This window comes from Panthera leo, chromosome A3 (assembly GCF_018350215.1).
Source record: "Panthera leo isolate Ple1 chromosome A3, P.leo_Ple1_pat1.1, whole genome shotgun sequence".
NCBI lineage: Eukaryota > Metazoa > Chordata > Mammalia > Carnivora > Felidae > Panthera > Panthera leo.
This window is the reverse complement of record NC_056681.1, coordinates 36,232,954-36,257,912: the sequence shown is the minus strand read 5'-3', so window position 1 is coordinate 36,257,912 and position 24,959 is coordinate 36,232,954. Positions and strand designations below refer to the sequence as shown.

General features: G+C 38.2%; 1 protein-coding gene across 2 annotated transcripts in view; it reads right to left on the bottom strand.

Moving 5' to 3' along the window:
* The window catches only part of LOC122215812 (SLX4 interacting protein), a 179,616-nt gene that overhangs the window by 13,526 nt on the left and 141,131 nt on the right, over positions 1–24,959 (bottom strand). For both annotated transcript variants that reach the window (XM_042931616.1, XM_042931615.1), the window contains exons 5-6: positions 11,610–11,687; positions 8,391–8,479 (exon numbers count right to left, since the gene is read on the bottom strand). In XM_042931616.1, coding sequence (XP_042787550.1) covers positions 8,391–8,479; positions 11,610–11,687 — 167 coding nt within the window. The remainder of the gene's footprint in view (positions 1–8,390; positions 8,480–11,609; positions 11,688–24,959) is intronic.

Below are 24,959 nucleotides of genomic sequence, written 5' to 3'. Positions count from 1 at the left end.
TTGGTAATTAATCAGTTATGGAAGTAAAAAGGGTAAAACAGGTGGAGAGAGTAGTAGCGAACAATTAAAAGAATGTAGAGAGACATATATATACATATTGACTCAAAGGAACTCAGGCTAAGAGGTCAAATGGAAGGGGTATCTCATGAATTCCACTGTGAAGTCACGTCGTTTTCTCTGAAGATGCTAAGGATGGAAGGCGCCTGTATTGAGACACCACTGGCAAAGCACTCAATATAGGGACCGGCACAAGTGAGTCCTCGTGAGATGCCCAAGATGCGGACGTGACCTTCCCCATTTCAGAGATGAGGAAACTGATGCCTTATGAGGCTAAGTCATCTGTCCAGTTCCTACAGTGAGGGACAAGTGTTTCGCTTCATTCTGTTTCTCTGCACCCAAGTCCCTCTTCTGAGCCCTCCACTTCTCTGCCTTCCTGGGAAAGGACAGGTCTCTAAGGGAGAGTGGAGACATGGGCTTGCTGCAGCCACTGCCCCCTGAGTCAGCAGCAAACACTCTAGTTTTGTTTTGTTTTTAAATAAAAATTTTGAAGTTTTCTTTGATTCTGAATTGATGACTATGAAACTGTCTTGTGTAGATCTAGGGAAGTACCAATAAATAGCTGCAAAGAATGTTAACCTGAAAATGAAATCAGTGAAAAAAATCAAGGAAGTTCTTTTGCAGGAAGTACACATTTCATAGGGATTTTCCAGTTTACATTCACCTAACCCTCGCAAACCTAAAAATAAATCCTGAATGCCCCCCTAGGCCCCACTGTTGAGTCTCTGGTGCCTTATAAGCATAATGAAACTTGGAGACTTTAAAGAATTTGTAGGTTTGGGACCTGTGCTTCTTCATGATGGACGGGGGTGGGGTGGGGATCATTGACCACTCTGAGAAATGAATGAAAGCTATTTAACTTTGACTAGAAAAACATTAAAACACACACACACACAACTTTTTTTTTAATTTCAGGGAATTCATGAATCACAGGTTAATAGTGTCCAGTGTAAAAGCAGAAGGGAAATATCTGTGAAAAATGGAAACTTAATGGGAACTACCTCAGGCAGAGATACCCCACCTTTGGGGGGTCTCCTAATTCAAAAACACCTCCTCACACAGAGATCTGTGGTTGAAAAATGCCAACACCTGGCAGGAAGGTTGCTAGCCCTTTATTCAGGGTGATGATTGTCTTCCCTAACTAACATCTCCCATGGGTGAGTGTGTGGGGCTGGAGAGGATGGGTAAGGAGGGAGGTGGGTAAGTGTGTATCCAGCCGTGTAGGTGGCAGGGCTGGCCAGAAGACAGCCCACAGTAGCCCTGGTGGCCAGTGGGAAAGAGGCAGAAGAGCCAGAGAGAAGCCATCACAGATGACTGCCTTATTTCAAACTTCTGCTCAGAGTTGGCCCTCTGCCCAGGGACGTACAAGGAAGAGCTCTTCCCATTGCTCTTGAACAGACAGCAAGACCCCCTTTCCAAGACTCCCATCTCATGACAGTAACAGCTTCTGTGAACGAGTCTGGGAACCTCACCCCATTTATGACATGGGTTCCTTGGGAAAATGTGTACTGAATTCTAAATCATCTGCTAACTAAATGAACTTTCTAAACACAATCCACTTGCACATCAAACTCTGTGTGATCACTGTGGGTGCTCAGAGGAACATGTGAGCTTTTCGGAATTTGGGCCTGAGAAGTCTGTGGACTCCCAATTCCTGTGTACCTCGGAGAAGTGAGTGGGTCCTTCCTCCAAAGCTGTATCTCCTTGTGAGTCTACTGGCAGCTACTGGAAATGAAAGGTGTTCTAGCTGGTGGTCCCCACCCCTCCTCCTAATCTGGATGTTGGTTCACAGAGCTCCTACCGAAGGTCACTGGTTTACACTCTTATTGTACCCCTCTTTCATCACTGACTTGCTGGCTAAATGAGGGTTTATAACTTAACTTTTTGGTACTTGTTTTTATAGCTGCAAAATGAAGCTGGGCTGTCAAGTGCAGACAAATAAAAAATGAGAGTGCTGAGCTTCTTGGCAAAATACTACGTGCAGATGGATATTACCATTTCTAGCAGGCAGGGTAAGATATATAACAATCTACTAATCTGGTGTTAATGACATTTACATTAACTACTTTTCGGGGAAGAATGGAAATGATAATATAATTAATACTGCATAAGTACTTTCTGGTTGAGAAGACATTTTTATACTCACTATCTCACTTGATCCTTAGTAAAACTTGGGAAGGCTTGTATAGTAGGCATCACTTTTACCTCTGCTCAAGAAGTCAGGAGCCCAACACTCCGAGAGGCCAAATGATTTGTCCAAGGTCATCCAGGGAGTGAGGAGAGAGGCAGTGGCCAAAGCTAGGCCTTTTAATTTCAAGTGTGATCTCTTTTCTACTTGTTTCATTCCCTGGGTCTGTGCACAGGAAAGGTACTTTGTGGGGAACAAGCACAAAGGATGAGAGGGCTGAGAGACATCCCATCATAACTTATTCTATCCAGCTAGTCTAACTTAGATATGTCCTACTCCAGCTCATCTGGCCTATCTTATTCTAATTCAGCAGAGGGCAGTTTCCTTAGGGGTGCTGGAGACAGGGGTGAATGAACCATCTCATTCACAAAAACTGGTGGTTAATCATTGGAAAGAATTTTATTATTAGCAAAGGACGATAAAACCTCAGCTTACTGTAACATATAATAAGCAAAGGATAATCTTAAAAAAATGATTTGACTGGAGAAAAATTTATTATTGTGTCACAGTCGAGAAAAACTATTCTAGATAGACCAAACCAATAGAATAACTCATCCCCACCACCAGCATTTTCACTCAGACATTCCATATAAGGGTGGGCATGTAAGGGCTTCTGTATAGTTTCTGTCTCAATCCAAGCAAAGGGGCCCGTCTGTAGGCCCTGTTGAGGGTGTGGCCCAATATGTTCCTCAACTATCTGTAGATCATGTTCTGGCTCTGAGCACTGGCCACAGGTGACTGGAAAAGGGGAGGGCAGAAGGCAAGATGAAGGGCATTGGAGAAGTCCTGCTGCTATAGGTCAAAAGGAGAGCCTGGTCCCTGGAGAAGCCTCCTTCTTTTGTGCACCCCCAAAGTGAGGCCCCATTAGTAGAGGCCGACTAAGCATGTTCATCCCTTAAACCTAAAAACCCCAATTATCACAATACTGATCTATATACACAATAAAAACTACCTCACATCACAAATTAAAACAAATCACATAAAAATACAAGGAAATATAAGTAAATGTCTGCCCAACTTTGAAAACCATAACAGCAAGATCACAAAGGCAGAAATTGTTATGGAAACCATAAAATTGAGGACATAGACACCTACCACATAACAGTGTCATATAATTAAAAGGTAAATGATAAACTCACTAAAAGTTACTTTTCTTACTACTTAAGGAATTTTTATATAGTTGGGAGTCTGTGAAATACAAAAATACCAATAGAAAAATGGACACAAACACACAATTCACAAATGAATGGGTCTCAGCTAAAATAAGTACATAGTGACCTCAGTTATCAAGTATCAAGTATGGAGGGATACAGACTAGGTCATTAACAGAGGCTGTCTTTAGGTTGGGAGTTGTGGATAATATTTACTTTCTTTGTTTATATTTGGATTCTAGGGTTTTCATACAATGAACATGGACAATTTTGGTAAGCAGTTATTAAGTAAAAAACTAAGTTCAGAACACTGTGGGAAATGTGAAATATGGAAACAACCTCTTCCCCCTCAAGGAACTTTTCCTAGTGCTACAGGAATGTCTGGTTAATGGCTTCTAAGTAATTTACCACTAGCATTGTTCAGGAAATACAATAAGATGAGAAGAATGGATTCTTAAAAAGCTTATGACACATCATGAAAAAACTAGAAAAAACACCCACTACTTATTTAATTTTTTGATACAAAAGGAGGGTTCTTTTCTCAAATGATCTGATTTATACTTATGCAAAGTTTCCTTATAAAAACTTAATTCTGCCAATAAGGGCATAAAGTTAATGCATAGTCAAATTTGTTAAGTATTTTATTTCTTCTGAAAACATAAGGCCTAAAATGTTTCGTTATATATTCTTTTATCTTTCCTAAGATAAAATATAACTCTCCCCCCATTTTTTTTATCACAGCTTTTAAATCTACAAGTGAAGTTCTCTTTTGTGCAAAATTACGGTTTTTCTTTAGCTGTATTTTCATCTGCTTCCTCTGACAGAAATTCAGTGTGAGAAAGGATTTCTGAGATAATTTGATATCCTCCCCCCTTGACTGAGAGATGAGGGCTAAGGCCCACAGAGGTTCAATTAGGACAGTCAAGCTAAAAATAACCCAGGCTAGCATAGTTTATTACTTCTTTAGACTCGTTCTCATTTCAATTTTATACTCATAAACCAGAAGAGTTCTTTAACATTAAACAGTAGTTTGACTTAAGTGTTCAATTTAGTACATAAATAGTGTCTCCCGTCAGGACACGCCAGGGATCCTTCCACCCAGCTGATGCTATAGCGAGGGCCTAGCGTGTGTGACTGGGTATGACTGCTGAACCTTGATGGCTTTTGTCACAGCTCAGCCACAACCCCAGTGAAGCATGAGGCAGAGAACTCCAATATCTTGATTATATATACACTCAAGGGCAGCACTGGTATAATAAATGCCATCGTTAATTTCCAAAAGAATCACAGACTTATAGCTTAGGTTTAAGAGTAAGAAAGTAACTCAGAATTTTGGACATTCTTCTGAATAGCAGAGGATCCATTACAGTGCAGAAAGGATACATCTTTAGGTCACCAGGATAACTCAGTGCCCCCTATCTGGCAGACTAGAAGCTCCTTGAAGGCAGACTACAAACTCTACTTTCTTAGTTTTTCTTTGTTTCCCTAGTGCCTAGCAGACTTCCTGGCATGGAGCCAGCACTTAGCGAATTATGTTAAAGTGAGGTGGTAAGAACAGATGGGAAAGATCTCCAGAGAGTGAGTGTGCCTGTAACCAATGCTCTATGAGATAATAGCTTTGTGCTGACCCTGAAATGTCCCAGATACATACAGAGTTCTACTTACACAATAAAGTCATTATTTTCTAAAGTAATTATTTTGGTGATTATTGGCTATTTTCTCTAATAAAGAAATAGAAAAAATAATAAATAATTTTTAATTTCCCCAAGCCCCAGAGCTTTACATTTGAGGAAAAGGAAAAACAAACAAACAAACAAACAGCCTCTACACAGGGACCTGGGTTTGTAAATATGAAAGAAAATATTGTTGAAATGGGATATAACTGAGTGCAACCAAAATTTACTTTATGTTTTTCATATTGCTAGGAAAATGAAACAAAACAAAACAAAACAAAAGGTAAAAACTCTCAGAACAACTTCCCCGCTCCATTCTTAGCAATAGGCCAAAAACTGAGGCTACAAGGACCTCGAGATTTCTTATGAGAAACTGTAGTAAGAAAAATACAGTGACTCATCCCATAATAATGCCCCTTCTTCCCAAAGTACACATCACAATTCCCACATCTCTGGCATGTGGGCACTTGGTGCAGAACTATTGCAACACGGAGCATCTCGCTGCACCAGTGCCCCTTGGTGGGCGAGAGAGATGCTGATATTAGGGTAACAGACCTCCCTGGTGCTGGGGGAAGGCTATTAGCGGGTGGCATGGTTGCACTCGTTCTGCCTCCCAAAGGAGAGGGCTTACTCCCCTTGTACTGCTTGATCTGGATCAGCAGTTCTTTTGTGTAGCCACCTTTAAGAACTGGGGAGCTGGGTACAGCTTCTGTATAGGATCAAAGAATCCCCTGGCAGAGCAGTTCTGAATAGGCACCCCCAGGATCACCTAACCAACAGTCATTCAGACACTGAGGAACCAAAACGGGGGGGGGGGGGGGGGGGGGGGGAGATGAAAGAAAAGGAATCTACTACTCACAGCACGAGCAAGGTTCCCAGGTTGTTGCTCAGGTACTGGCTCACTCCCCCATCACTTCTGGGGCCATAGAGAACTAAGTTCAGTGAACAGTTAGAGGAAAATAACTGCTGTTTCTTGACAAAAACGTATCTCCAATACAGTATTTAGGAAGCCAATTTCCCAGGCCTTCCCAGTCAAATAGTCCTGGAGAATAATTAACAAGAGAAATGAGATGGATCCTGCCCTTTGGCGAATATCAGTGTAAACTGATAAAGAATCCAAAGCTTTCTGGAAGTTCAAGGAATATTCACAGAGGAGCCAGATATCACTGGCTTTGGGCATTTGAAGTATATATCAAGGACTACGCACGCCTTCTCTCAGACAGAAGGCAATTCTGGGAAGGAAGGATGGTTTATTGACCCTCAAATGGCTGAGACAGGTGGGCTCCTCAGAGATCAAACATGAATGAGGCTAAAGCTCCAAGGCACATGTGGTGGAGGGACCAAGTTGTCAGCTCGATGGGCAGTGTGCAGGAGGGTCCTTCTCCAGGCCTGGATATTTTACTGTTTCTGGGGGCAACAAGCTTGAGGAAGTGGTGGACGAGAGGCCTGTTAGGAGGGAAGGTGCAGGTGAGCTGGCCAGCCAGAAGGGAAGCACAGAGCCTATGTCCAGGGAGGGAGCTGTGTAGTGCTGCTGAGCGTTAGCAGACTCCCACTTGTGTGGCTGGGACAGCGTGTATGTGAAGGCACATAGGTGGGGAAAAGAGCAGCTGAAGAGACAGAGACTGACCACATCTAAAGAGAGTCACTGAAAACAATGAACGATCCTCATGATATAAATGTACTTTTCTTTATAAGCCGTTTTGGTTAACTCTGATAGTGTTATCACTAAACGTCAGAACATTCTGAAGAGAAGAAAATTGAACTGGCTTGTGTAAAAGGCTCAGACTAGACTAGTCAACTTTTCAGAATGAAAATGCTTAACCTTTAGGAAGTCCTCCAGATTATAGGATTTATTTGACAGCAGCTATAGCAAAATCAGGATCTGTATAAATACCGGTGCCCCAAAGGAGGATAACATTTCATTTGTATTGAGATGTTTTAATTCACCCTTAATAATTTAAGATATTACATATTAATATTACATATCATATAAGATCTAATTTCTTCTTTTTTCCATCTGAAGCAATAACACTTCCTGGTACAGTTAATTGTTGTTTTCTTAAACCAAAGATCAATTTCTTCACTGCTCTGAGAATCAGTTAAGTTATATTATATTAATTTGCCAACAGCATTACTATTTTTGTATTTATTAACTTACTGAGATAACTCTAACATCCTGGAAAAACCTCAAAGAATACACTTTTAATACTCTTCAACAAATTTGCTTCATTTATGTCATTTAATTGACAGATGAAGAAATAAGGGTCCCACTGGTTTTTCCAAAAGGCTCATCTCCAAATAAAAGCATTTCTGCTCTTTACTTTTCCTAGGTCTCTAATTCACCCTTCTAGTCTCCATCTGTTTATTTCAGATGAGGTAAGAAGCTGGTTTTAGACCATGTGGGCCAAATGTCACATTTCATATGGATTAAAAAATAATAAACATAAGGGGTAATCTAATATTCCCATAAATTATTTTAGAAGCATCATAATCCTGTCACACTTCATGTCCAGGTTTCATGTCTCCTAGTTGTTTTCTTCTTTGTTAAAGTTCAAGTGATATATCCAAAAATATGAAAAAAAAGTTTGCACCGAGGTAAGTTCAGAGAGAATGGACTGTGGCTGCAATGACACACACTCACACACACCCTCCAAGGAGACTCTCTCAAAGGCATATGTTAAGTTTACAAGGCACAGCTATAAGTTACAACATGAAGGGGGAGTTTTCTGTATCTATTTATCTGAAGAGAGAACTCCAATGAAACACAAACGAAACAGGCAGGACCTGATGGAGCTTGAGACAGCCTGAGAAAGGAGAGAGAAAACTAACCCTATCGGCAAAGAAACAACACACTGGGGAAAAGTATGATTCTCATGAAAATGTCAGTGATTCACCATGGAATAAAATTCAAAGCCGCTGACCCCAATGAAAGCTTCCAGTGGAAACATGTGGATTTTCCTTCATTTCATTTAAAGACCTTGCTTTATCTCATTTGAACATTATCATAAGCACCATCCCAGATTTTGTGATATGTTCCTTTCTCATTAAAACTGATACAAAAAAAATGATATTAAAAGATATGGCTGATAAACTGAATTTTCAAGGGGACTTCAGGAAGAATAAAAAAAAAAAAAACCAAAACAAAATAAACAAAACACATCAGTTAATATTATCATGCAAAAAGAGGTAGGACATTTTTGGTCCCTTAAAACATTCATTGGGTGCTCAATGAATGGCCCAAGGATAACAGAAGACAATATTTTTTTCTATTTTTACAGTAAGTTTTAAGCAAATTTATTTATAGAATTTTTTTGTACATACCAGTTCTTCATTCTGACTTGCCATAAGATCACTACTGAATGAAAGTTGACTTACACAGACCACAAATCTGTCAGGAAATACACGGAGCTCTGCACAAAATGAACAAAATCAAGTTACTAAAGGCATCAAAAATCTCTGAACACAGAAATGCTTGTTCTCAGATTTTTAAGTTACAGCTAAAATATGTATATACATAAGACACATGTCTTCTCTCCTCGTCTCCTTTCAGTATTTGCCATCAGGAGGGCAGGGCAAGCACAGAGCTCTAGGGAGCAGCCAGGAGGTTGCAGATAGGTCCACCTGAGCCCCTGGACCATTAGATTATATCCCATGAAACCCCCAGGCAGGGAAGGGCCCTTGCAGCCTTCCCTCTGTGACAGTTTGCTGTTTTCTGACCAGAACTCACATTTGGGAAATAGGATCAACGTTTCCTAACGAGTGTGCAGAATTATACAGAAAGAGGAAGACTATGGGATAAAATCTGAAAACATGACTCATCAATGTTCTCACTAATTAGTTTACTTATCATCTCTTTAGTCAACTGGTCTTAGATGGGTCCGCTACACTGGAGGGCAAATGCCCAATCTGAATCAGGCAATGAATGGAGAAGTGTCATTAATATGAATAATAATAAGGAAATAGTAAAATATGCAAGAGCAAAGATGATATAATTACACCTCAGTCACATTACTCTATTATTACAACTTCTTTTATTTTATTTTTTTCTAACATTTATTTGTTTTTGAGAGAGAGAGAGACAGAGTGCAAGGAGGAGAGGGAGTCACAGAATCTGAAGCAGGCTCCAGGCTCTGAGCTGTCAGCACAGAGCCCTACGCAGGGCAGAACTCACAAATTGTGAGATCATGACCTGAGCCGAAGTCGGTCACCCAGCTGACTGAGTCACCCAGGTGCCCCTATTATTACAACTTCTTAAAGCAAGAAGTGCTGGGTTGGGGGGAGGGCTGCAGGAATCTCAGAGCTGGACACCCCAACATTCAATGAAATAAGAATATAAGATGGTAAATGGCATCTGTATCTCTCCTCCTCTCATCTGTCTGTCCATCCATTCATGAATTCACTTATGTATGCAGCCTCCACCTATGTCTGGAGTGGTGTTTAGCTGATGCTAATAGTATATATTCTGGGTGGGAGGTAAGGATCTTCTCCTGTCTTTATACTTGGTTGTATTGCTTTCATATTTTTCATAATACTTATATATCATATTTATAACACAAAGACATTTTTCTAAAAGAGAAAACTTCCCTCTTAGATATGACCAACATTTTTAAAGAGGGATATTATGAATCAAATAAGTGAAGCTTTTCACATACTTTGCTCATTTCCAACAATGAATGACAACGTGAGGGACTGACTGATAGAAGCCAAGCATGAAGGTAGTGGTTACATATACACACAACTTAAACACAGTTAACACCACACCACCTGACTAGGTTAAATTACACCAAAGGCCTAATGAGTTGATGTTTTAGTAATAGCCATCTCCTTACCTCTCCCCTGGACCACTGCTGTCTCCTTGGTGATCACTCTTCCCTATTCTAATTCATCCTACTCAGTGCAAGCAGGTTAACAGTTCTAAAAAAATATTTCCACTTATCCTGCTCAAAACCCCATTGTGGATCCTCAGTACCCATAACATGATGTGCAAACTTCAAAGCCCTCCATGAGTGGGGTCTAACCTGTCCTTCTGGTCTCACTCCCACTAGTCCTCCTCATGTAGAAATCTCCATTTCAGAGGGCCTGAGTGTGTTGAAACTTCGACCCCTCTTAGATGTTCTATCTCGTAAGAGACTAGGGATAGATTTAAAAACAAACAAGAAATAATAATAATAAATAAAGTCATTGATATTTATTCATTAATTCTTAAAATTTCTTATTGAAGTAAGTGATAAGTAGTCTGCTTCCCACTTTCTGGAAGGGGGAACTAAGCCTGCCAGCCAAAAATCATGACATTGAAATACTAGCGGATCAGAATTTAAATTAAAAATGATCAGTTCCGGGGTGCCTGGGTGGCTCAGTTGGTTAAGCATCCGACTTCGGCTCAGGTCATGATCTCGCGATTTATGAGTTCGAGCCCTGCGTCGGGCTCTGTGCTGACAGCTCAGAGCCTGCAGCCTGCTTTGGATTCTGTGTCTCCTCCTCTCTCTGCCCCTCCCACGCTCATGCTCTGTCTCTCTCTGTCTCTCGATAATAAATGTTTAAAAAAAATTTTTTTTAAATAAAAATGATCAGTTCTATTCAATAATTTCTCTGTTTTGTCCTTCCATTTCTTCCTCTGAAAAGTAACAATACTAGAATGATGCATTTTGAACATTTTGGAGCCAGGTATTATATAAACAGAAAGCAACCTCTGTACACTTCTTCTTTGCTTAAGTCATAACTGAAACTTTTATCATTTTAATATTTAAATAAAGATTTAGGCAATAGCAATCTTTACCATACAGATAGCCTTCATTTTAACAGACAGATACCAGGTTAAGTGCTTATTTTACTAAGAGAATTGAACAAAGTGGAAAGCCCCAGTAAGAGAGTAATATATTTGAGTGACACTTAAAGTTTAAAAAGTGTAGATAATTGTGAAGATTCCAAGAGCAAACCTCCATACAGTTTATTTTCAAAGTCCTTGTTTCATATCTTATATATTAAAGTCATCCAAGGAAGTTCAGTTAGAGTTTCTTTCCAATGTTCAGATCAGCTTGGAGAATTGTCATTAGCATCTGACTTTATTGTTGTTGGCTGGACGTGTTTGACATCATTTCCTCAGCAGACATCTTGACCTGGGGGAAAGGAGGGGGGAAGCTGGCCTTGTCACACACCTAAGAAAGGCTCTGACAGCTCTGGGCTGGGAAAGCATTTTCTCGTGTACACACTTGCTCTGTATCCCAGGGACTTGGTGTGCATCAAGATGAAGTGATTCATGGTGTAACTGCCTGTCAAATCATTCTGGAAGCTCAATGAAAGTGCTGAGATGCAGCAGGAAAGTAAAGCCTGATGTGGCCCAGCTCACAGTTCTCAGACAGGCAGTAAAACAGTGAAAATTGAAAAAAAAAATCACAAATGTTTAGAAATACTCTCAATCAGTATTTCAATTTTACAAAGGCAACGAAGAAAGTTGTAATATTCATTCCTTAATTTTCATTCCTTCTCTAGGACAAGCTAATAGTGCAAAATGCTTGACAATCCAAGATATCAGCTTCTTACCAGTATTCTGTGAACTTCTGAAACAGTGGAGGCGTATCCCTCTCTTGAGGAAATAGGCTGTGATTTGAAAGCCATAACCTATAAGGTAAAAGAGGATATCATTAGATTACAAGTTTGTTTGCCACTAAATCCCACAGCCCTCCCTAGTGCCTACCATGTAGTATGTGTTCAATAATTATTTAACAAATGAAAGATTAAAAAGAATCAATAGAGGGATTCACATGAGAGAAAGGGGTAAATATTACACTATGAGCTCTTCTAGGAGGACTGGCCAGAGCACCTGGTTGGGATTGTCTCCAGTGCCTTAAGTGGCTCAGTTACTTTATCTGTTACAATGAATTCAACCAAGAATTCTCTACCCAGCAAGATTATCATTCCAAACTGTAGGAGAGATTAAGAGCTTTCCAGAAAAGCAAAAGCTAAAAGAATTCATCACCCCTTAACCGGCCGTACAAGAAATGCTAACAGGCCTTCTTTAAGCCCAAGAGAAATGGAACTATTAATTATAACAAAAAAAAACATATATTAAAGTAAAAATCTCACTGGAAAAGTAAAATATATAACACAGGTAGTGGAGCGAGCACTTACAAAGCAAGCATGAAGGTTAAAAGACAAAGGTAGTAAATTTCCCTCAAATTACAATAATTAGTTACAGGCAGCAGAAAATGTAAAGATGTAAAATGTGTCATCAAAAATATAAAACATGGGAAAGGAGTAATACGGTAAAGTTTTGGAATGTATTTAAAATTAAGTTGCTATCAACTTAAAACAGACTGCTATTTACATATGATATTTTATGTGAACCTTGTGGTAACCATGAGGAAAAAATACATAATAAATACAAAAAGAAAATGAGAAAAGAATCTAAAGATAACACTAAAGAAAGCCATCAAACCAAAAAAGAAGAGAGAAAGAGAAGAAAGGAATAGAGAGGAACTACAAAAACAACAAGAAAATAATTAACAAAATGGCAATAAGCATATACTTATCAATAATTACTTTAAATGTAAATGGTCTAAAATCACCAGTCAAAAGATACAGAGTGCTAAATAGATAACAAACAAACAAACAATCAAAAAACAACAAGAAGACCCATCTATATGCGCCTACAAGATATTCACTTCAGAAGTAAGAACACAGACTGAAAGTGAGGGATGGAAAAAGGTATTCCAGGCAAATGGAAATGAAAAGAATGCTGGAGTAGGTATACTCAGATAAAACAACATAAACTTTAAAACAGACTGTAATAAAAAACAAAAGAAGGCATTACATAAAGATGTCAATCCAATAAGAAAATGTAACATTTATAAATATATATGCACCATATAAAGCAAACACTAACAGACCTAAAGGGAGAAATTGAAACCAATACAGTAATACCAGGAGACTTTAATACCCCACTTTCATCAATGGATAGATCATCCAGACAACATCAACAAAAAATTAAAACAGAAACATCAGCTTTAAATAACACGTTAGACCAGACAGACTTAATAGATATATACACTCTATCCAAAAGAATACACATTCTTCTCAAGCGATCATGGAACATACTCCAGGACAGATCACAAGTTGGGCCACAAAACAAATCTCAATAATTTCAAGAAAACTGAAATCATATCAAGCATCTCTTCCAACCACAATGGTATAAAACTAGAAATTCATTAGAAGAAATAAGAAAAAATATAAAAATATTAAACAACAAATAATTAAACAACCAATGGGTTATTGAAGGAACCAAAGGGGAAATTAAAAAATAATCTACAACCAGTGAAAATAAAAACAGGACATACCAAAATACATAGGATGCAGCAAACGCAGTTCCATGAGGGAAATTCATACCTCAAGAAATAAACAAACAATTCAAATAAACAATCTAGCTCTGCAACTAAAGAATTAGGAAAGAAGAACAAGCAAGACCCTAAATTTACAGAAGAAAGGAAATAATGATGACTAGAAGAGAAATAGACACTAAAAAGACATTAGAAAAAAATCAATGAAGAAAGAGCTAGTTCTTTGAAAAGATAAATGATACCGAAAAATCTTAGCTAGACTTGCCAAGAAAAAAGACAGAAGAGAACTCAAATAAAATCAGAGATGTTACAACCAATACCGCAGAAATACAAAGGGTTGTAAGAAACTGCTATGAAAAATTATATGCCAAAAAACTGTACAACCTTGAAGAAATGAATAAATTCCTAGAAACCTACAATCTCCCAAGATTGCATAATGAAGAAATAGAAAATCTAAATACACCAATTACTAGTAAGGAGATTGAAAGCGTACTGAAAAACCTCCCAACAACAAAAGTCCAGGACCAGATGGCTTCACTGGAGAATTCTACTAAACATTCAAAGAAAATTTAACACCTATCCTTTTCAACTCTTCCAAAAACTGAAGGAGGGAAAGCTTCCAAACATATTTTACAAGGTGAGCATTACCCTGATACCAAAACCAGAGCAAGGGCTCCACAAAAAAAGAAAATTAAAAGCAATATCCTTGGGGTGCCAAAGGTGGCTCAGGCAGTTGAGCATCCAACTCTTGATTTTGGTTCAGGTCAAGATCCCAGGGTTGTGGGATGGAGCCCCGCATTGGGTTCTGCACCAAGCAAAGATCCTGCTTGGGATTCTCTCTCTCTCTCCCTCTGCCCCTCTCCCCTAAGGCACGCACATTGTCTAACAAAACCCTCAATATCCTTGATGAACATAGATCCCCAAATCCACAACAAATATTAGCAAAACAAATCCAACAATACATTAAAAGAATCATACACTATGATCAAGTGAGATTTATTCCAGTGATGCCAGGATGGTCCAACATCTGCAAATCAATCAACACTGAACATCACATTAACAAAATTAAAGATAAAATCACATAATCATCTCAATAGATGTGGGGAAAAAGAATATCTGACAAAATGCAAGACCCATCTAGGATAAAAACTCTCAATAAGTGGGTATGGAGGAAATATACCTCAGTGTAATCAAAACCACATATGACAATCCTATAGCTAACATCACACTTAATGGTGAAAAGCTGAAAGCTCTAACATCAGAACCAAGACAAGGATGCCCACCCTCACCACTTTTATTCAACATAGTCTCAGAAGTCCTAGCCATAGCAATTAGGGAAGAAAAATAAATAAAAGGCATCCAAACCAGAAAAGAGGTAAAACTGTCTCTATTTGTAGATGACATGATACTATATATAGAAAACTCTAAAGAATTCACCAAAAAAACCTGTTAGAACCAATGAATTCATTCAAGTTGCAGGACACAAAATCAATATACAAAAATCTGTGGTATTTCTATATATAACTAACAAAACATTAGAAAAAGAAATTTAGAAAACAATCCCATTTACAACCGCATCAGAAAAAGAGTAAAATACTTAGTAATAAATTTAACTAAGGAGATGAAAGACTTGAACACTGATAACTATAAGACACTGACAAAAGAAATTGAAGAAGATAAAAATAAATGGAAAAATATTCTGTGTTCATGGATTGGAATTAATATGGTGAATATGTCTATACTACCCAACATAATCTACAGATTAATGGCAACACCTATCAAAATTCCAGTGGCATACTTCACAGAACTAGAATAAACAATTCTAAAATTTGTATGGAACCAAAAAAGATGCCAAATAGCCAAAGTAATCTTGAGAAAGAAGAAAAAAGCTGGAGGTATCACACTTTCTGACTTCAAACTATACTACAAAGCTGTAGTAAATCAAAACACTATGGTATCAGTACAAAAACAGACACACAGACCAATGAAACAGAATAGAGAGCCCAGAAATAAACCCACACATATATGGACAGTTAGTTTATGACAAACAAGCCAAGGACATACAATAGAGAAAGGATGGTCTCTTCAGTAATGATGTTGGAAAAATCGGACAGCCACATGCAAAAGAATAAAACTAGACCGCTATTTTATACCATGCACAAAAATTAACTCAAAATGCATTAAAGACTTGAATGTTAAGACCTGAAACCATAAAATGCCTTGAAGAAAATATAAACTCCTTGACATCAGTCTTAGCAACATCCTTGTGGATCTGACTACAAAGACAAGGGAAACAAAAGTGAAAGTACACAAATAGGGCTACATCAAGCTTAAAACCTTCTACCCAACAAAGGAACCGTCAACAAAATGAACAGGCAACCCACTAAATGGAAGCAGATTTTTGCAAACTATATATCTGATAAGGAGTTAATATCCAAAATACATAAAGAATTCATACAACTTGACAACAACAAATCAACCAACCTGATTTAAAAATGGGCAGAAGATTTGAATCAACATTTCTCCAAAGATATACAGATGACCAACAGGCACATGCAAAGGTGCTCAACACCAATTATTAGGAAAATGCATATTAAAACCACAATAAGAAAACACCTCACATCTGTTAGAATGGCTACTAAAAAACAAACGAACAAAAACAAGAAATTACAAATGTTAGTGAGGATGTGGAGAAAATGGAAACTTTGTGCACTGTTGGTGAGAATGTAAATTGGTGTAGCCACTATGGAAATTATAGTGGCCTCAAAAAATTAAGAACAGAACTACTGTATGACCCCTCAATTCCACTCTGAAATATTTATCCAAAGAATATGAAAACACTAATTCAAAAAGATACATGCACCACTATGTTTACTGCAGCATTACTTACAATAGCCAAGATACAGAAACAGTCTAGGTGCTTATTGACAGATGGATGGATAAAGAGGATGTGGTACATTTATACCATGGACTACTCAAACATAAAAAATAATGAAATCTTGCCATTTACGACAACACAGGTGGACCTTGAAGATATTAGGCTAAATGAAGTAAGGCAGAGAAAGACAAATACTGTATTATTTCACTCATACATGGAGTCTGAAAAACCAAACAAATGAACAAACAAAACAGCAAGAGTAGTGGTTATGGGGCAGAGTTGGGGAGTGAAATGGGTCAAGAGGGTTAACTAGACAGTGACAGATGTTAAACAAGCTTCGTAGTGTATACAGATGTCGAATTATAAAGATGTACACCTGAAACTTACATTTAAAGGGAAGGGGGCATAGTCATGGTGAAATACTACCCTGTCCCTAAAAATGTATAAACTACAACTACAGGCGATATCAGAAAAAAAATCTCAAAAAAAAAAAAATGTCAAGTAAAGGAGCCTGGTACAAAGGAGTACATTCCATATGAAAATGGAGACATTACCATTCATCTTATAGGGTAGCAACAGAATTTCACAAAAAGTACCAGCACAGTTCCTTCTTCTCTCTCTGCTTTCCTCCCTCCCTCCTCTCTTCCTTCCCTTCCACCCACCTCCAGGTATAAACTACTCTGTTGATGACTTTCTTAAAAACATTAAGTAAAACTGTCCTACCAAAGAGGGTAAGCATCTCCGGGTTGTAAAACAACCTCAGAGACAGTATTATATCCATGAAATTGAAAGGGCCAGGTGTTATAAGAGGTGGTCTCCAGGACCTTCAGATTTTTCAAAGTCCATGGTTATAATTGTTTTTGAAATAACTTTTATTTTAAAAAAATGCAAAGAAATTCCCACTTTTACGTTCAGTATCCTTCTCACACCCCTGTAGAAGATCCAGAACATCAGTGACTGCAGATTTGATGTCTGTCTACACAAGCTACAGCTTTGACAGCACAACTGCTTTAGTCATGGGGATTGTGAAATAAGAGTGACGTCTATGATAGCATAATCTCCAGATTTACAGAGATGAAATATATTTTTTCCTAAAACACTTGAAACAGATTGCATTTTGGTCATGTGCCTTTCTTCTGCTTAAAACGTCAAACAAAATATGTACACCACGGGCATTATTCTGAGTGCTTTAAAACAAATCCTTTATTCCTTAGGTCAGTGAGAGAATAGAAGTGATTTGCACATCTGTTTATCTGTCCTACTGCTGTGGGGGGCTGGTGGAGACTGTAAGAAAGGATCTATGAATACAGACAGAAAAATTTTACAGTGATTTTGAAAGTAATGATTTATAATGTCAGTCTTCCAAAGGTGTGAATAACAATAAAATGCAGTATGTAAGTCATTCTGCCTTTGCTGGTAACACTTACAGCTCTAGTGATTAAGACTCGGATTTTCAAAAATCTTTTCCCTGTACAAAATATCCAGCAATAGAATGTTATTATCAGGAAGGGGCTAAATCTGAAGTCGACTATGAAAACTACAGCTCCAATTCAGGAAGCATGGTATCTGGAGATACCTTGGGTGATAAAGAAAGCTTACTTGGTCAGTTAAGCAACAGTCTCAATATGACATGTTTCCCTACAGAAAAAGAGAGCAGTATGGGGCGACTGGGTGGCTCAGTCGGTTAAGCGTCCGACTTCGGCTCAAGTCATGATCTCGTGATCTGTGGGTTCGAGCCCCGCATCGGGCTCTGGGCTGACAGCTCGGAACCTGGAACCTGCTTCGGATTCTGTGTCTCCCTTTCTCTCTGCCCCTCCCCCACTTGTGCTCTGTCTCTCTCTGTCTACCAAAAATAAATAAATGTAAAAAAAAATTAAAAAAAAAAGAAAAAAAAGAAAAAGAGAGCAGTATAAGAAAATTCTAAGTGATTTATGACTGAAATTACTAGGAGAACTGAGTATCTCCTATCCATCCCACCCCCCAGAATAGGATTATGCTAAAGAGAATCATTCCTAAACTGGGGACTTGTTATGATTTCAATGAATACTCCCCACCATGGCATCGACAAGAGAAATGGCAAACTTAACATGTAAAAAAGATTTTCACCTGCTTAATCCAAATTCCACTGGCCATAGGAAACTTTATTGTTTAAAGAGAACTTGAAGAGAGATTAAACACAAAAGATTCAGTTCTTATGGCAAACTAATTTTGATATATAAACAGAGAAAGTCACTGCCACTGAAATATACTGACTCGAAATGCTTACAGAGATGTATTTCATTTATCCATAGATAGCAGGCAGTGATAAAGACTACATTCTTATCTTTGCTCTTTAATGTAATTAACTTCACAGAGTTCAGCAGGCCACTGAGATTTCGTCCTTATTCAGAGCTAAAGCAAAGTTCCACTATTCTCTACAATCAAACAGCAACTTGGCAAAGAATCCAGGAGGCCCTTTGCTTTTCCCTTCTCCGGGCCTAAACCGCAAGCTTGCTAACACTGGTGTTCTAAATGCACAGAACTGGAGTCAGTAGGAGACTCGGGTTGGGGGACAAAATGGAAATCGTAAAGTGAGAATCTTTTCACTCGAAAACTACCTGACAATGGCATTCTGAGATTCTGAGGCACTTGTAAATCACATTTAAGTATGTCTGTTTTCTTGCCAGCTATTGTGGTCCTCCTAAATCTGAGAAGACTGTCTTTAGACACAGGAAGAGACTGGGACTTAGAAGGAAAATTCTGTTGTGGAATCATCTTTCTACCAGCAGTCTTCAGATATGTGTATTTCTAGACATAATCTATATTTCTGCACTGCTTAATGTCATTTGACATCCAGTACTAACAAGAGTCAACCTTCTCCCCTGGCCTCCAAGCAGCCCCCAAAGTCTCCAGTTTATGCCTCTGGCATTCCAAACGTTGTAAAGAGCTGCTGCTTTATCTTCGTACAGACCTCCCAACCTCCGATGGGGCCCGAAATGATGATCTGTTACCACATTAACATCTTCTGACTCACCTGGTAGTTCATCAAAGAGAATTAAGTCTCTAAGAAAAGGAGGAGGGGTAGGGACTCGGTAATATTAATGAGAGAAAGGGTAGTCCATGTTTTAAGGACAAATCAGAGTTCTACTATTTTATTTCATATTCTGCCTAAATAAACCGCTCCAAAATGGCTTTATTAGAAATTCAGAGACTTCATGAATAGAAAGGGAAAAACAACAACAAAAAAAATCAAATACGGGTTGAACAAATTCCACCCTGGCTTAGCAGAGTGGTAGATTAGTTTTAAGTAGTACCGTGTTGTAGTGAGTAATAGTTTTTAAGGGAGTGCTCGTGTATTTGGGTTGTTCTATTTCATAGTCCCAAGACACTGAGAACAAATATCCAACATGGAGTTTTTACTGTAAAACTATCCAGCTTCACTTGTTTTCCAAGAGACTCATAGCCAAGGTGATGTGAACTTCCCCTATGCTGTCAAGGCAAGTCCATGGTATAGCACATCACAATGAGAAGCCCTCTCCCACAGCTCTTCTGAGACCACGTGGAGCCTGGGAAAATGCCTCCAAGTGGCCTGCTGAGCCATCAGGACTTCAGGACAGGTAAGCACTGCTTCCTAGCTGGCCCCACCCAACACAGCCTGGCTCTCCTCCAGCCAAGCCTTGTCCCAAACAAGGCAACCTCAAAGTAGGAAGGCCTATTTTGTCCCATAATACTTCTCTCCCTGAGATGACCTCTTCATTATCAGTAACATCACTGACAATGATGAAAAATGTCAAACATCCAGAAAAGTAGAAAAACAGTGCCATGACCCCCCAAACCCCACCATCTAAACTCAATAATGGTTAATATTCTGTCATGTTTCAAATACATATTTGGTAAACCATTTCAAAATACATTAGATGTCATGACACTTTACTCCTAAATATGTGAGCACAGACTCACATATAACAAGACATCCTCCTATATCACCAAGATAGTATGATCAAAACTGAGCATGACATTATTGGTCTGTCAAATAACCAGTCCATACTCAAATTTCCCAAACTATCCCCAAAATGTGTATCAATGAACCTCCTCTTGAATTAGAATCCAACCAAAGATCATGCATTGCATTTGGTTATGTCTCTTACATTCCTGTAATCTAGAATAATGTCTCCCTTCCTTTTATTCTTAATTATGACCTTTTAAAGGGATCAGGCTAGTTGTCCTGTAGAGTGACCTCCATTCAGAATTTGCAGTTAAAAAAAATAAGATCTCAGTTGCCTAAATACAAATTTTCAACCTGCATGCTCTTTTACAATGCCAGCCCTTTATTAGTTTTGACAGCTTCCTTTAAGTTCTGCAGGAAAGAGCAGGTTCAAACTAACACTGTAATTATAATTCAAAGTCTGGAACACAGATGACTTGAATATTTAGTCCTAAAGATAATTTCAAAGAAGTGAGATCTTAAATTTATAAACACTTAAATTTTTAGCAAAGGTAAGCAGGTGGGGTAGTGGTCTCATTCTTGTTCTAAGAAAGGGCACTTTGTGACAATCAGATGACTGTGTGCTGACCTGGAAGCAGCTCCACACTATGTACCAGTTCAGACTTGTGACTGTTTCCAGTCTGAGGTCATGAGTCAGCTCTCATTCTCCATCTGAAGACCTGGTGAGATTTAATAAGAGGGTAGGAAGAAAGGGGCTGATAGCTACTGAGTACTGACAATGTCTTCATCCATGCTAGACTAGACCAAGAACATATACAGCTATTTTAAAAAATGAAGAATATGTGTGTTTTAAAGCTATTTCATTCAGGAAAAAATGAATTATAACTCATTACTTCTGAAACTGTCCATTCAGTAAGTCACATCTGTCCTTATAAGATGGCCAACGGTAGAGAAATCACAAGTGTGATATCATCACTTAGAACATATACAGGGAGGTTGGGTGTGAGATGGAGACTTTGGAAAAGCCCTTATGGGGCCCTTTGAAACATGTTATAGGCCTAAGTGTGATCTTCACCATTGTTGGTGATGGGTGGGGTTGGGGACAGGGGTTCCTCTGTGGGAACCAAAAAACAAGTCTTACCATAAGTTTAAGAACACACACACACACACAGGATCCTAGTTTAAGACCACAACTGGGAAAAAATTTGGGTGGGTAAGTGGAATATTTGGTCCTGGGCTAAAAATTTCACTTATTACCCAAGATATTTAGAGACTCCAAAAGGATCCCTTGAGATAACATTTCACGTTCTTAAATAAGGACAGTACTGGACGCTGAGTCACAATAAAGCTATGTCTATTTGAGGCCAAAACAAATGGGGCAAACTAGTTAGTTCCATGAAAAAAAAAAACAAAACAAACAAACCAAAAACCTACAAACAAAATGATTACTTGAGGCCAAATTTACTTAGAAAAACAATTTTCTACCTGTCACTTCATTGACTTTGTATGCAATACCACTGGCCCCATGTGCTATTAATTTTACTATCTATGGGACCATCAGAGAATGTTACCATTCAGTGAGAAAGCTCAGGCAGACAAAAATTAGAATAAAACAAATTGAGAAATTATCACTTTAGCTTTCTTTCCCATACTGCTTTCCTATTTTTTTTTTTTGTTTATAAAAATATGCCCTTAACATCAGGTATGAAAACCATGTTTAGATAATGTTCAAGCACAGACAAAATGATATTCAAAATGATGGCTCCCACAATCATAACTCTGCCAGACGATGCATAATAATGAGGATGATAGAACTGGGCACTTATGAAAATCTCAAAGTTCCCTACAAAACCCTTCACTCACCTTTAAATAACTATGTATAAAAGAAACAGAGATTTTGTTTATTTATTTTGAGAGAGAAAAAGAGTGCAAGAGGGGGAGGAGCAAAGAGAGAAAGGAAAAGAGAGAATCCCAAGCAGGCTCTGTAGTGTCAGCATGGAACCCGACATTGGGCTTGATCTCACAAGCTGTGAGATCATAACCTGAACCAGAATCAAGAGTTGGAAGTTTATTCAACTGAGCCACCCAGGTGACCCAAGAAACAGATCTTTTATTTCTAAATGAGGGAGCTGGTTGTTTGAACTGTTGGCTGTTCAAGCAGGCCGCTCTTGCAACAACTTTCAAACTTCCTGTGTATAAGATGAGAAGCACCAGATGAAGCATATCCTCTGTGGCCTCCCTCTCTTGCAGGGGGTCCATTCCAACTCTGAGATTCTATGACCATGTGCAATGAGAAAAAGAGTTGATGAACCACTGGACTATTCGAACAGGATTGCAGAATCACAGGACAAGAAACATCTTTGAACAGCCATCTAGCTCACTTCCTGCTTATTAGCCAGGATCATATTTAAATCATATTTTAAAAACACCACCAAATGCCAAATGAGAAGATGCCAAACCTAGGCATGTGTGACTTAATTCTTCCTTTACCATTTGAAATGAGATTGCAAACTTTGATGCTTTAAAGGACAAGACAGCAAAAAGGCTGGGTTTGGACTCTGGAAACCAGAGAAAGCACATGCCTGGTTAAAAGGGGACAGAAGCTATTGAACTCCAGCATCAGCTGCCACTGGAAATTAGGGCACCAGGGTACCAAATTTTAGGCCTTTCCAGAAAAGCTAAATATCTAAATTTTTATATGAAATCTCCCAAATTTTAAATTAGCAATGAACTAAAATATAGCAGTCCAAGTACAGTTTTTCTGAAGGCAGCTTCAGCTTTGCACCACCAGTTGACAATTTGTAATCTAAATTCCTCGCACTGCAGTTGAAGTTCATTTTCTTGTGTTCTGCTTTCAGCAGAGATGAAAGAAAGCTGGCTGCTACCAAATGCTTGGAGATAGGTAGTCAGTTTCAATCTAGTCATTTATTCTAAGCTAAATAAACCCAGGTCCTTAACCTCACTACACAGGACATGTTTATCTACATTTAAATCATTCTGACACCTCTAAGTCCTGACATTAAAGATACACAGCTAAGGGTTTGACTCAATGTGGGGGAAAATGAAAAGATTATGCAATTTTAGAAATCATTAATCGTATGAATGTGTGAGATCTGTAGTTTAAAAATCACAAAACTTACATTTTTTAAAAAATGGACTTGGAAGGTTTGAGTAAAACACCAAGTTCTGGGTTGGAAGGGCTAATTGTTATAAAGATGTGCATTGTTCCCATATTTATTTATTTAACAAACATGTACTGAATGCCTATTACGTACCAGACAATTCCAATCAGGATCACAATGAAAACATTTTTGTGTGTGCGTGGTAAGAGTAGGGAGCAATTTCAAAGTTGCCAAATTAATTCTAAAATTAATCTAGAAGAATAGACAAATAAGAACAGCTACATGAAAAAACTCAAAATGAAAAAAAATTCTAATTCAAAGTAATGTATATATAATGTGTTTTAAAAAAAACCAACTGGACAAAAATAAAAAGGTTTATAAAGTTAAATCACCAATAATCCAACCACCCAGAAACAGTTACTTTTTTCACCTTGACTTTTGATGACCTCCAGGTCTTTTCTGAAGACATGTAAACACACATATATTCCTATTTCTTTTTACAAAAATGGAATCACATGACAAAAGCTGCTTTATAACCTGATTTTTCTTTAAAAAACTCAATGTACATGAACTTTGTGTATGTTACCACTTAGGAATCCACTTTCACTCTTTTCCAATTTAATATTCACTAGAAGATGGTTCCTACTGATCTGTAAAGCTGGTTCTGCCATATACAGGCCTCTCTCTTTTTTAATGTTTGTTTATTTTTGAGAGAGATACAGACAGAGTCAGAGCAGGGGAGGGGCAGAGAGAGAGGGAGACAACAGAATCCGGAGCAGGCTTTAGGCTTCGAGATGTCAGCACAGAGCCCGACACTGGGCTTGAACCCACGAACCACAAGATCATGACCCAATCTGAAGTCAGACATCTAACCTAATGAGCCACCCAGGCGCCCCTAGGCCTCTCTTTTAGAGTTATTTTATTCCATTGACTTATCAGTCAATATGCACTGTATTAATTACCTAAGCTTTATTTACAATAAACCTTAATATCCAGTAGGGCAAGTTCCTTTCTTGACCCTCGAAGCTGTTTCTAGTCCTCATCAAGAATTACTCCTGGTCCTTTATGCTTTCCTATAGCTTTTAATGTTAGCTTGTCAAGTTGCATGAAAAAATTGACAGTTTGATTAGAAAGGCCCTGAATTTATAGACCAATTTGGAGACAAATGGGACTTCCTATATATTTGACATGGCAGACCTCCCAATTATTTTTGAGGACTTAAAAAAACGTCTTTCAGTAAAGTTTAGAATTTTTCTATGTAACATTCTTGCATACTTTATTAAGTTTATTATGAGGTACTTCCTATTTTTTATTGTTGCCATCACATATATTGCTTCCTAAAAATTACATTTTCAAATTGTCTGCTGTTGCAATTGACTTTTGTATGCTGACCTGCAACTGAAAAATCTATTAAACCCTCTTATTAATTCTAATAATTGGTCACTATATTTCCCTTAGACTTTTCATGACACTTTTATTCTTTATTTCCAAATTTCCCATCTGTATTTTTTCTCCTGACTTATAGTTTGGGCTAGAATCTCCAGTAAATGTTGAATATTGTTCCTAGTAGGAATCGCTGTGGTACCCTTGATTATAAAAGGAACACTTTTAGTGATTTAGCAATGAGAACAG